This window comes from Plectropomus leopardus, chromosome 16, assembly GCF_026936395.1.
Source record: "Plectropomus leopardus strain MGB_pleo_1.0 chromosome 16, ASM2693639v1, whole genome shotgun sequence".
In the NCBI taxonomy this organism is placed as follows: Eukaryota; Metazoa; Chordata; class Actinopteri; order Perciformes; family Serranidae; genus Plectropomus; species Plectropomus leopardus.
In genome coordinates this window covers 27408116-27422495 of record NC_142191.1, presented here as the reverse complement: position 1 = coordinate 27422495, position 14380 = coordinate 27408116, and the positions used below count along the sequence as shown (strand labels likewise).

At 41.5% G+C, this 14380-nt stretch overlaps 1 protein-coding gene across 1 annotated transcript; it reads left to right on the top strand.

Moving 5' to 3' along the window:
* Nucleotides 1-356: 356 nt before the first annotated feature.
* LOC148186924 (uncharacterized) lies at nt 357-1659 on the top strand. The gene has a single exon (XM_088089481.1). It carries the CDS (start codon nt 357-359, stop codon nt 1233-1235), a length of 879 nt encoding a protein of 292 aa, XP_087945607.1. The 3' UTR covers nt 1236-1659.
* Nucleotides 1660-14380: the final 12721 nt, after the last annotated feature.

Sequence of the window (14380 nt, the reverse complement as noted above, 5' to 3'; positions counted from 1 at the left end):
GTAAGTACAACCGAATTCATCAGATCACTCGACTTCTTACTGCCGATCATCAACTGTCAGCAGACACGCAAGAGTTCAATCATTTGTTGTCTTCTAGCATTATAGCAGAAATTATTCTCCTTCAGATCTCAATCGATTATATCCAGTGTAATTAGTGTAACTGGAGCAGTATGCAACACATTGAAAATATGGTTTACTTCTGATGTTATTATGGTGATCCATATTTCACCACTGATGTAATGATAATAACATTATAATGATTATATAACTGATTATATTGGAGCTCACCTGAAAAGGCACAGTCATGCAGCCGTTTACTCATGATTTGTCTTCTCTCTTTAATGCAGTTACCCACAATGCCTATCTCAGAAATTGATGTGTCCATTAATCAAACCGATGAGGATAATCTCCAAGCTCAAGGGTTCACAATGATCAATGTGAATCTGAACAAAGGAGGTGGAGGATCTCCCATCTACCTTTGGGTCAAAGAAGATTCTGGCCTGGGCGCAATCACCAGGGTTCAAGTCTCATTCGACGAGGAGACGTCTGCTGGATTGAGAAAAGCAAAGTACACAAAGATCGAGAGAAATCTCAATGCAGGAGCGGCCCGTTATCCCCTCTACCTTTGGTACTTCAGGGGGTCCGGGAAGTACCACAGTCCCATCGTGGACATTGATGTCACTACAGATCCTGACAATGAAGCCAGCAAGTTTAAATTTGGTTATGAGAGAGTGGCCTGTGATCTGAACCGTGGACCTACTGGGGACTGGATCCACATCTGGCTGAAGAGACAGGAACAAACCTACATCAGTGCGGTCGATGCCACCGATTCCTACGGATCAGACGCCGACTACTTCAAGCAAGGTTTCATCCGTGTGGATGAAGACACCAACAGGGGTGCTCCAGGAGCAGACCATGTCTACATCTGGTACCTGCCGTCCACCGAGTCCACTGAGGCCCTCAATGATCTGGCCGTCTCCACCAGTAAAGACGACTTTGAGTCCCTTCAGGCCAAAGGTTACCAGTCGGTGAATGTTAACCTCAATGAGGGGACTGGAGGCAACAAAGTGACCCTGTGGTACAAGCGGGGAACCGTCAGGCCCATCAAGACCCTCACTCTGCTTCTCAACCGAAATTTGGTGGCAGATTACCACAAAGCTGGTCTGAATGTCATCGAGAGAAATCTCAACGAAGGCAATAATGGCTGTGTTGAGTTCCTGTGTTTGTACAAGTGAAGCCTGACAAAGCCGCCTTCATGGCAGCAGAGCTGAGAATTCTCAACACTCTCTGAAGCAGAAAGCAAAGCCAGCGATGCTGGTAAAGCATTTTGGTGATGGCCTCCTTAAACTTTTTTTCTGCATTATCTTTCTTTCTTTCTTTGCAATATATAAAACAAGGTGATGAATCATGTTTGAGTAATACCAAAGGTAATATGAAAAAGTATCAGTTGGATATTGACTCCATTGTTAAACTTAATGTGGGTGAAATCAATCAGATTATGGAGTGGCTGTTCTTCAACAATGATTTTAATCAGTGATTGAATATTAAGGCTCTGTATCACTTTATTCTCCACATTTCCTGCTTGAAAAATAAAGACAGCTTTGCATGTGAAATGTGTTTGCTTCAGACTTTATGCAAAAGAAACTTCACTTTGAGGTTTTCCATCATGTTATACCCATTACTGCTATCAGGCTGACAAATCATTGCTCATATTCATCAAACTACAGCGGCCCTGGAGGTCAAAACACAACATTTCAGAATAACCTATTTCAGAAAACACTCCAACATTTCAGAAAACAATTTTTTGGAAAGCACAACTTGTTAGAAAAATCATTTACAAAAGTAACATTAACATTTAACACAACATGACAGCATTTCAAAAAACACAGAGTTAAAAATATATGTTGTGTTTTATGAAATCTTGTGTTTGTAAAAATTTTGTAGAGTTTTCTGAATTGTTTTTTTTTTTCATGTTTTGACCCCGAGAGTCACTGTATCCAACTCCTAAAAGTTACATTTGGACCTACAGTAATAATCGTTGAGTCAGGACCCCTTTAGTCAAGAAAAACACTTCTCAGGAGCTTTTAGATTTAGCTCATTGCAGTTATTAGTATTTGGCGGTATGGCTCTGTTCTGGGGACCCCCTGCCCTTCCACGTGCTTATGTGGAAAGTGCTAAACAGGACAGCACACGTTCCTGAGGCAGGGAGAGAAGCAGTGGCAAAAAGAAAAGACCAAAACCCCCCACAGAGCAGGCACCAATGACACAACATCATAGATCAAGTCAGAACGGCACAAAGGAGGAGGTGGAGAGGAGGAGGGCGCAAAAGCGGCATGCAGAGGGAACAGGGAAGAGCAGGCGGGCTAGAGCAGCTTAAATAAGGTGGCGCAAGTGAGTTAAGTGAATCAGATGCTAAGAGGCAAATCAGCTGGCTATCAGCTGATGATGCTTACATGATGATCAGCTGATATCAACAGAAGCAGCACTTGACACCGTGGCTTGCCTGAACTAACGCTATGTTCAAAAAGTCCTCAGATATTTAACTTACAAAATGTAAAAGTAAACATTATCCAGAATCTGTCAGAATCATATAGGCCTGCTGTATATTATATCATTAGAATTAAAGATGCATTCATATGTACATTACTTTAAGGAAGAATTTGTATTATATTGTAGGCTGTTTTTTTGTTAAATGGTTTATAGACCTGGGTAGAAGGTATTAATGCAGTCCAATCTTTATCCATAACAATGTATTATTCATATGCTGATTACATTTTATTTGTATTATTGGTATGATAAGTATAATAAATGAATGCATGAGTAAAGCACAAGTTCCTCAAAATGGCACTGAATTACAGTATTTGACTAAATGTTTGCAAACTGTCCATCAATAAAAACATTTCAATACTTCTTTGGTACTTTCAAGAGAGTACCAAAAGAGTTTTCTCAACAAGTCACATGAAATGGTTGAAACATAAATAACACTAAATTCTTTAAGACCTCTCTATGCTGTCCTTTTGGTTCCCGCTGACAATGTCTAATTTTCTTTTAAAGGGTCAAAAATATATGTTGTAGTTTTCACCAGTGTTACTCAAAACAGCAGTAAATAGTGTATTTACTGATGACTTTTTTCAGCTGTGGATCTGGTACTCTAGTGAATATTTTCCCAGCAGGACAATGTATGTGGGGTTGAGATCATATAAAATATAGTGTGTGTGTGTGTGTGTCTGTGTGTGTGTGTGTGTGTGTGTGCTCATGGTAACAGAGGAACATGTCTCACTGTGAGGTTCACTTCTGTTTTCATAGTTTTTGGACAACAATGGAGGTCTATGCCACAGAGAAATAAGCTTTGAACGCACAGATAACACTTGTGAGTGTGTTACATTCAGAGCTGCTCGTTTTGGTTCAAGGAAATTGTCGACAATAATAAAAGTAAAGTAAATGAACAGATTTATACTTTAAATAATGACCTTTCCCCACAGCTTGTAAGAACACCTAAAGGTGTGAAATGTATTTTTCATTGATCTCTTAAATACACCAATTAAAAACAACAACAAAATGTTTTAAAGGGTGCTAAGAGACTCTGTCTCGCAGCTGAAATGGAGCTGTATCATGTATCGTTACATCATTCATTATTAACAATATCTAAACTACTAAACAAAACACATACACAGCTAAATGTTCAAAATTTCCTTTCAATCCTATTTCTCTTTTGCTATAGAATGCTCTGATTATTGACAATACTGTTTTTCAGTTTTTGCATTTAAATTACAAATTTACATGCTGACTGAGATTCTTCAACTTGATTCTATTTGATTAAAACACAGAATGTTTGTAAAGAGAGACGACATGACAGCTCCACAATAGAGAAGCCAAAATATCTCAGTCTCCTGTTGGCTGCAGTATAGGTCATAACTCCCACCCCCTTCATAAAGTCAAATAATTTTTCCCAAAAGATGGTTTCTGTAGTTCTTGTCACTCTGAGTTCATTTTTCTGATAAGTTTGATTTTAAATGTTATTTGATGCTATAAAAAGGAGGAATTGACATCATGATTGACAACTGTGTGTGTGCTTGTGATTGATGTTGTCAATAAATTATTGGATGTTAAGGCTCTGTATCACTGTATTCTGGATATGTCCTGCTCGTCAGCAAAGACAGCTTTGCATGTGAGATGTGTTTGTTTCACAACGTTTTGTTTTTTTTTCCTCATCATGTTCACTTTAATTTTTTTCATGTGTTTTCATCATCTTTTCCCCATCACTGTTATCATGCTCACAAATCTGAGCCCACAGTCATCTCACTGCTAAAAGTTACATGTTGGACTCTCAGTGATCTTTCACTTGAACAAAGACTGCCATCTACTGGTTACCTGTATCAACACAACAAGCCAATTGCAAGAAGTCTTGTCATGTTTGGTAGGATTTTTTGTTCTGAGCAGCATATCACTATGCTTGTCCAGTCATGTTTTTATCACCTAATACATTTTGCAAAAATAAGATCTACTTGAACTTTTAGACATGCAGACACTGTTGTACTTGCATTGCATTATTCCTGTCTAAACCAAAACACTTTAAAACAACAACAGATTGTGAACAAATTCAGCTGCTATGCTGTTAACCAAGAACAGTACATTCACACCAAAACAGTTGTAGAAACTTGACTTTGGCTCCTTGTTTGGTTTAGGATTCATTTAAAGATTACTTTCAAGGCTCCTCATGGCCTGACTCCAGATTATGTTTCAGACCTTTAAATTCTTTATGAAGCTTTGCATAGTTTGAGATCCTTGAGCAGAGGTCTTTGGTTTGTTCCCAAGTCAAGACTGAAGAGTGAAAGGGACAGAGCTTTTGAAATGAAGGGCCCAAGGCTCTGGAACGATCTGCCTGAGAGTATAAGGTCGTCTGACTCAACATCTTTGTGTCTTCCTGCTTATGTCCTAAAGCATATCCTGATTTTATCTGAGCTGTCTGTTTTATTGCTATCTTAGTGATTTTAATTCTTTGGCCTTCACTTCTTTGATCTTTTGCTTTGGAGATTTTTTTAAATATATATTAGTTTTATTTCAGTTGACCAGTGTTTTCTTTAAATGTGTTCAGTTTTATTTGTAACTGTATTTTGAAAGATGCTATATGATAAAGGTTATTAAATATAATAAATGTTAGGGGTCAACAGATTATCGGTCTGGCCTACTAATAGAGACGATATTTGGCATTTTGCTGATTATCTGTAATTGCGTTTTATTTAATGACCGATGGTGAAACATAATTAATTAAATAGGGCAAAAATGTGTCAGCATGGGAGGAACTTTTACTCTGTGAAACCTCAGGGAGCTTTTTTAATTTTTCTTTTGTTTAAATTTTAGCTTGAATTTATATTAAAAAAAAAGTTGCTGTGAACTTGCTGCAGGCCTATTTCATGTTGAAAGGTGCAATTTGGATTAAAAACTTGCTAAAGTTTTTTGTTGGAGTTTGTTACAATCCAAACTCTGAACATTAAGAGAAAGATTTTCATTTTCATTTTAAATGCATATCAGATGCATTTACATATTCCAAATATGACAATATTATGAATTTCATACTGGTCATATAAAAAAGGTATTTGTCTCAGATGTTTACAATAAGACATTTTAAAAAATGTAGCATTTCCAGATTAAGACATGTGGGATATGCTGAGGTAATTCAGGTTTTAGCAGCAATCACTGCACATGTCCACAGCGCATTCAGAATATTTGTCTCTATTGGGGTTTTTACAGCAACTGAGAGATGAGAGAGAGTTAGAGATGCATGCCCCCCAAAAAAGCCCACATTTCTGGTCAGAAGGAGAAACACTGCTACTTTTAAACATGTTTTTGGATATGAACAAATATCACAAGGCTGCCCTTTTCAAGAAGAAGGAGGCTGAAGTATTGAAAGAGGGAGGCTGTATCTGCACAGTCTAATACGTCCACCACCAGAGGAAAACAAGTGACAGCCATTCCAGTTTTCCACATGTTGACGTGATAAGCGAAATGTTAATCGAAGCATGCACTGCTGCGAGTAAAACGGGAATATTCATGTTCATTGTAAACAGCTTAATGAGAATATTGTCTTTATTTGAACCAAGGGCCAAAATGAATATTTTGTGCCAGTAACCACAGTCAGCGTTTCACTGAACTCCTGAAGAGATGAATGCAAAATGTAACCAAATGTAGCTGAACTCTGACCTTTGAGTCAGAGTACTCACTCTCTGATGCGGACAGCGAAGGCGAGCTTGTTCTTAGCAGGAGGCAGAGGAGGAGGCGGCCTGTGTTCAGATCTCCGGATGCGAGTTTCATCACGATGCTTATTTGAGTCTTAGGCTGCGGTCGAATACCTCTTTTTGCTTGGGAAGGTTCCTCACTGAGTGAGATGAACCGGAAGTACCTGAGCGGCTGCCATGATAAAAAAGCTGTTCAATTCTCCTAAAATTAAGGAAAGGTGCGTCAATGCTGGAGCATCCTATACCAAAGGAAAGGAGAGAATCCGCCCACAATTCTTTGCGGCCACAACTTTTAAAGTGAGGCGCGACGTCGGCCGCTATTTGGGAGATCAGCTGTTTCATGACATCACAGATGCACAGTCTGTATGAGCCCAAACAACTTCAAAACACTGTCATGTGAACATGGAGCTGTTTACTGAGCTGTGTGCTGCTTCCTAAGCTTTTAAACACACAGGCTTATAGTCACATCTGTGCCCTGACTTCAGACTACAGGCCTATATTTATCAAAAAAAACAAAAAAACCCCACATTTGTTATTACATATTATGCTATTTGTTATATATATATATATATATATATATATATATATACACATACATATATATATGTATATTTTATTTTGTTATTATTTTCTCATCATGTTTTATGTGTGTTTAATATTTACTACTGACTGTTCTCTCTAATAGAGCTTCTAGCGAAAATATAGTGACAATACACATCTGTAGCCTATAAGATCAGCATCAGCACATTAACCACAACACCAGGGATTGTTTTAAGACAAATGATGTTTCCAATTTATCACGTTTGAAACGTAAGAATGATCGTATGTACAGAGTAGTGGATCTAACACATCGTATGCCTACATATTTTCATAGTTATGAGGCTAATTTCATGAAATCATATAAGTATTCATGACAATAAATATGAGGGAAAGGAGCGTGAGTGTGAGCAACCATCTCACATTTTACTTCTGTGACTGGCAGCCTATATTCCTCTTTATTTTTATTTCTCACCTTGGTAATGATGTAATATTTTTCACCGGTGTTTATAAAAGAAAACACAAATAAAACAATTACAAAAACCTTTTTGCTGCATTCACTAGCAAGGACCACACCTCAATCGGAATTAATTTTAACAATTTATTGACGTGAATGTAGATTTGGTATAAACATTGATGTTGGATTATTGGAATGGATGGTTGAGTGCGGTGTGGGGAAGCTTCGGTGGGAATCCGCCGTGGCAGCTCCGATTCTGAAAGAATGTCCGGCGTAATGCATGGGAGAGATGCCTGACAATGACGGGACCTGACGGAAGTGTTGGTGGAACCAGAAGCGGGTAACCACCTGGCCGGATTCAGATGCAAGGGTCATCTTGGGATTTGCTTTGTGATATCCGGAAATGTAAGTAATTGGAGAGAATAAGGAAGGGGTTTAGAACTGATTGAATGTTAAAGTAGAAGACGGGAGTGGGGCAAGATTAGTTGGTTTTGGTTCTTTTTTAAAAATAACTATGGTGTCGTTAGAGAAAAAAGGTCCGAGAGGCAGGCGTGTCGACGTGGATCGTATCGAAGGGTCGAAGCAGTGAATTCTGAGCATCTGAGGAAACGGAAGAAGGCGAGAATGAACATTGTCTCTAGAGTTTGGTTGACGTGAGATATGCTATATCTGGAGCGGATGGTGTGGATACAGCGTGACAGCAGATCCGTGGTTAATGGGAGTCTACGAGGATTTTGGGATGGTTCTTAGCGTGAGAGGCCTCTGAGCAGTGAGGTGATCTGGGGATGACCATGAGCTGGCCATGACTACCGGTTAGGAGTTTAGAGATGAACGAAATGCCGCTGAGGTAGACTTTGATTGTCTGGGTTTTAATTTCCCAAGACAGAATGGGCGTGGGTGATGAAGCAGGTTAAGGTGATGAGATCAAACGAAGGAAAAGTGATGTTATGCATGTCGTGAAAGTTGTGGAAACAATTCCAAGCCGACCGATATGGAGAGAGAGTTGCATGGGGACAGGCTATTGATGATGGTGTTATGAGATTCCACATCAGGGGCATGAAAGCTGGGTTTAGATGTTGAAAGGCAAGGTCGAATATGGAGGAACCTGAGTCGGGTGTGCGTCTACATGAGGAGCCAAGATTCTGAACTTCTTTATTTATGATGTCAAACTACTGCGAAGATGAGTAGATGAGGACAGATAGGCGACTCCATTCACGGCCCCATAACATGGTGGCGACGATGATGGAGTAGATCTCAAAGAGAGCAGATAAAGTGACCTGGCAGTCTCCTTCCAACTCTTGGGGCCATTTGCCTACGAACCATCTTTCATCGTAAAAAAACCCCAAAACCGGCAGATGGAGCCGCGTCATCGAAAAGGTTGACGTCTTGAGGATGAGACAGGTGATCGTCATAAAGAAGGAGAATCGTTCCAATGCCAAGCAGACGGAGCCAGAACCAGAGCTCGGTGCGGCTGGGCGCAACAAGAGAGACGGAGGCCATGAGCGACGGGACGGAAGAAGCGACAGGCAACAGATGAGAAAGGAAGCCCTCCCCTGGGGAACAATGCGGATGCAGGCTTCAAGGGTAAGCAGTAGAGGGCACTGGCAGCCCGGTGCCAAAAGCCCCAAGGAGAGTGAACCGGTGCAGTAGCCGATGTCGTACATCAGGGGGCCCCCGACATCTCGGTGCCAGATGCCCCAACGAGAGCGAACTGTCGAGGTCACTGGACGTACAACTGGGGGCAGCGGCACCCCGGTGCCAGATGCCCCAGCGAGAGCGAACTGTCGAAGTCACTGGACGTACAACTGGGGGCAGCGGCACCCCGGTGCCAGATGCCCCAGTGAGAGCGAAGTGGTGTGGTTGCCGAGCGTGCACAGCCGGGGGCAATGGTATCCCAATGCCAGACTCCCCAGCAAAAGCGAACCACTGTAGGCATCGATGTTAAGCAGTAGAGGGCACTGGCAGCCCGGTGCCAGATTCTACAATTGTACAATTCAACAATTTAATTTAGCAGACGCTTTTATCCAAAGCAACGTACAACACAAGCAAGAATTCAGACTTAAGGAAAAAACCCTTAGTAAGTAAGTAACTGACTTGACTCGCCCGAGGCAGCATGTCCCCGCTTCCTATTCAGCACGGACCACCGGAAGTGGTTGAAAACGAACCGGCCCTTTAACAGAGGTGCTGACGTCATGGTGCACGATGGGAGCCGCCGCGATTACGTCACCCGGAAGAGCGCCGATGTTGACAGAGCAGCACTCAGATGTCAGGATGTCAAAAAGCTTGTTGTCAGTTCTGCGAAACGGTATTCCCCGGTCTGCAAAGGCAGCCAGCAATCGGGAGACATCGCTGGAGCGTGGTGACGCCGCGCTCCAGCGCTCATCGCTCGACATCGAGCTGCCAAGCTGGCAGAGTCGAGACAACGGCGGGAGGCCGTCACCATCCTCCGCAGCGATGGAGTAGGAGAACCGCAGCGGCGCAGGGCTGCACGGGGGTGACCACGTCCTCTTCTTTCCGCTGAGGGTGGCGGACCAGGAGATGCAGAGGAACCATCGGCCGAGCCGTACATCTGGATGGTGAGCAGAGAGGAGCCAGGTGGAACAAGGACCAAGAAGGGAACCGAGGGGCCGGCGGCCGGTTGCACTGCCGAAGTCAGCGTCTCCGGCACGGATGCGACAGAGAAGTTGTCGGTGTCGGACCCTGAGGACGCCTGCACGGCCAGATGGAGACGGCGAGGGCCATCGTCACGGCTTCGACCGAACAGGTCGTCATCCGACGGGGACAGAGAGACAGAATCCATAATAGGGGCGAGTGAGCGAACCGCAGTCGACTGAGAGCGTAACGCTACGTGGTGTGTCGGTACGCGCTCGTGCAGAATAACGAGAACGAAAGGGGGAGATCAGGTTAGGAGGATATTTAAGCCGGAAGAGGCGCGGTTGAGGTGCGGTAGAGGTGTGGTCCTGCTCCTGAAACTGAAGCTATATAGCTTCACTTAAAACCAATCCAGGGAAGATGTGCTTTTTGTAGTCCATCATGTGAACAGTGTAGTTTCATCACAATACCTCTTTTTGCTTCGGAAGGTTCCTAACTGAGTGAGATGGACCGGAAGTAGGCTACCTGAGCGTCTGCCATGATAAGAGCTGTTCGAATTCTCCTAAAATTAAGGAAAGATGTGTCAATGCTCCCATTATAATATAGAAAAGAAGGTGTTTCGCGGGTGCTTTGACGCTCACAAAAAAGTTAGGAGCTGCATAACAGTGGAGGCATGTTAATGAATTTCTTGCGCAATGGGGAGGGGCTTTTATTTTGGCCTAATTGAGGCAAAAGCAACTTGAAATGGTGGTATATCATATTTACTTTAAAAACATCTAAACCCAAAAAGACAATTATTGGACACGCCTGCCTCTTTTTGCACCATCCCTCCTCTGTCATAAATATCAAACAGTGCCTGAGCAGGTGTGTCTGGTGTGCAGGATTTAGTGGCATCTAGTGGTAAGGTTACAGATTGTAACCATGTGAAACCTCTCATGTGCTTTGTGTGGAGGAGAACTGTGGTGGGCGAGCAAGAACGCCAGCGACCTTCTGGAGCCGGTGTCTTTTAGACCTTCCTGGACACACAGACATCTTATAGATGCTGTGTGGACAGGTATGATGGAGCTTTAGGGCCACACTGAGGAACTTTTTTTACTCTTTTTTAGACTTCAAAAATAGAGTTGTAATATTATGAGAAAAAAGTCACAATATTATGAGAATAAAGTAATACTTTCTTGAGAAAAACAAGTAGTAATACGAGAATACTAATTCCTCAAATTATATGGAACTTTACATCAAAACAGCTTTGACTTTTGGAGTCACACAGGTCACAAACAGCCCAGCTGAAAGTCTGTTTGTTTGACCCATCCACCACCATTCAATCAGATAGAAGAAATAAAACAGGCCTGTGGCAGAGGTTGAGTGTGAGAGAGTGGAATTAATAATTAAATCAATAAATTCATAAATGCACAATAACCAACCCACTGAAAGGATAATGGTATCAGGCACAAAGAAAGATTCTCTGGAAGTCACATAATAATTGCACAATAACTGACTCGCTGTAGGGACAACAACAGCTACAAAGCCTGAAGCAATGATGACTTGTGTTGAACTCCGGAAACCGTCTCAATAAAGGTGCATTTAGCCCAAAGAAATCATACAGAATACTAAAACTTTATGATTGACCATAACTCATGTTAGGGAATATTTAAGTACCACACTGTGTGTACACAAGCTGGAGTTCAAATACATTCAGACAATCATATATTAACATTATTCTTTGTCGTGCAAAACATTGTGAGGCTTGACATTTATTTAACCCTTTATCTTTGTTTCAAGCTGGCACAGTAAAATGCACAAAAATGATGCTAAAGCTACTCTGCCATTGCACAACACCAAACCAAAAGGTTATTTTATGTTTCATCACTTTTGAAACCAAAACGTGAAGAAAATTCAGGCAGTAATTTTGAATTTCTTCTTATAAATTCTATGATAAATGGCGCTAGGATTTGAGTGTGCGTGCATGCATGTGTGTTCAAGATCTGCTTTTTTTCCTTAATATTCAGATCCTCTTCAAAGTCCTGCCAAAGATGCCATTACTATTTTGCAGGTGTGTCTTCCACAGAGCTGATACAAACGTGTGAACATATTGCCCCGCCCTCTCTCACAATTGTCAAATCCACCACAAGAACTGATTTTTATTGAATAAATATTTTGGCCTCTGCTTGCTGTATTTCTTGCGGTAAACACAGTGTTGAAACCTGATGATTACAACCTCCATCAATGGGGTCAAATGAGATGTTAATGCAGATAATTAAACTTTACCCATATTAACATCATATTTAAAACTTATTCAAACTCATTTTAGCTTGATTTTAAATCATTTGAAATCATCTTTTTATTTCAGGACCATCAGGACATCTGCACTTTTGCTATTTTTTAATGGTGATTTTTGTGTTAAAATTTTAGTAATGAATTATGATTAGCACTTCCAATTGCCTTCTTGTACGAAATGTGCTATACAAATACAGCTGCTTTGCCTTACCTTGCCTTAAAAAGTACTGAGTTTTATTTAACAGCTATTATTTTGCAAAGCAAGAGCCCATTCATCATAATATTACTGTATAAATAAATAAATAAACACATAAGCTAGTATTGACCTTATTTCACAGGCTGAAGAACCCCTGGACTCACTGTGTCTCCCATTGTCTGACACCAAACCGACAAAGGGCCAAAGTGAAACAAGAACTTTTTTTTGGATGCTCACAAACATTTGAACTTCTAATGAGTGCTGTACTTTGAGGTATTATTTTGTTTAACCACATAAAACATTGTAAATAAGCTACATGAAAATGTGAAATGAGCTGGTGATTGTGCTCGGTCCCCAAGTGAAGGAGTTCAGGTATCTTGGCGTCTTGTTCACGAGTGAGGGTAGAACGGAGCGTGAGATGGACAGACGGTTTGCTGCGGCATACGCAGTGATGCGGGAGTTGCATCGGACTGTCGTGGTAAAGAAGGAGCTGAGCCGGGAGGCAAAGCCCTCGATTTACCACTCCATCTATGCTCCAATCCTCACCTATGGTCATGAGCTCTGGGTAGTGACCAAAAGAATGAGATCGTGGATACAAGTGGCCGAGAAGAGCTTCCTCCGGAGGGTGCATGGCTGGGCTCAGCCTCAAAGATAGGGTGAGGGACTCAGACATCCAGGATAATCTCGGATAAGCGAACGAAAACTGATGGATGGATGGATGGATGGATGGATGGATGGATGGATGGATGGATGGATGGACTTGTTTACACTTTTTTTTTAAAGGTAAAATTACTTTTTTTAAAATACAATTTTCTAATTTTAATAATTTCTTGCAAAGTAGCTCATTGCCTTTTCCCTCCTATTTTGAAAGAAATCAAATCAATTTGCTCAGGGTCCAGAGATTTAAACATTTGTGAAAGAAGTTTGAACACATCACAAAAATGAATAATAATAAAAATAAGAAGAAGAAGTTAAAGACTCCATCATCAAATGAATTTAAGGACCTTTTGAACAATGCCCCTTTCCGTGTGTCTGATCTCCTTCAGCCTGTTATTTCCTCACATGCTCTCCTGTCTCACAGCACAGGTCTCCTGTGTGTCCACAGAGTTCAACACAAGTCATCAGGCTGCAGAGACTTTTCCTGCCGTGGCCTCTTTCTCAGGGATAACCTGCATGCTGACATCAGACACACGAGGCCTTTAGACCCCAACTTTAAACTCATCTTTTTTTATCAACTGTTCGAGTTGTTTGTTCGTTAATTGCTTCAGGCTTTGTAGCTGTTGCCGTTGTCCCTACAGCGAGTCAGTTATTGTGAAATCATTATGTGACTTCCAGAGAATCTTTCTTTGTGCCTGATACCATTATCCTTTCAGCAGGTCGGTTAATAAGCGATCATTATTTAACTGATTCATTCGTTGATTCCACTTTCTCACGCTCAATATCTGCCACAAAACCTGTTTCGTTTCTTCTATCTGACTGAATGGCGAGCTTCAGTTTTGTCTCTTGTGTGTCTGTGTTGTCTGTCCTGTCTCCAGGTCTCCATGGTGCAGAGCAGGTCATGTGGTTCAGGTCTGTTCAAAGACACCAGGAAGCTATCAGCTATAGCTATAAGCTACAAATATCACATGTTCAAAAAGAAGTAGGAGGAATACACACTTAATCATTCCTACTCCCATATATACATTCACATTCTACATGAACAATTTCCAAATTTTAGATACATTTGTTACGATATGGACAACTATCCCAGTTTTATATACAACCCAATACAACTACCTCAAATTATATGTAACTTTCCATTAAAACAGCTTTGACTTTTGGAGTCACACAGGTCACAAACAGCCCAGCTGAAAGTCTGTTTGTTTGAGCCATCCACCACCGCTCCCAGCAGCCTCAAACAGATGCCAAAAGGCTGCCTTTGGCGTTCGTATCACTAGCCAGGGGTGTGACAAAGCTGCCGTTTTTGACAACCTTGGAAAGAAAACAGGCTGCTCTTTCTCAAAGTCAAGTCGTGACAAAACAGTTATTATTGTGCAGGTGTGACTTCCACAGAAGTGAAAGAAACATATGAAAACATCCCCTGCCCTC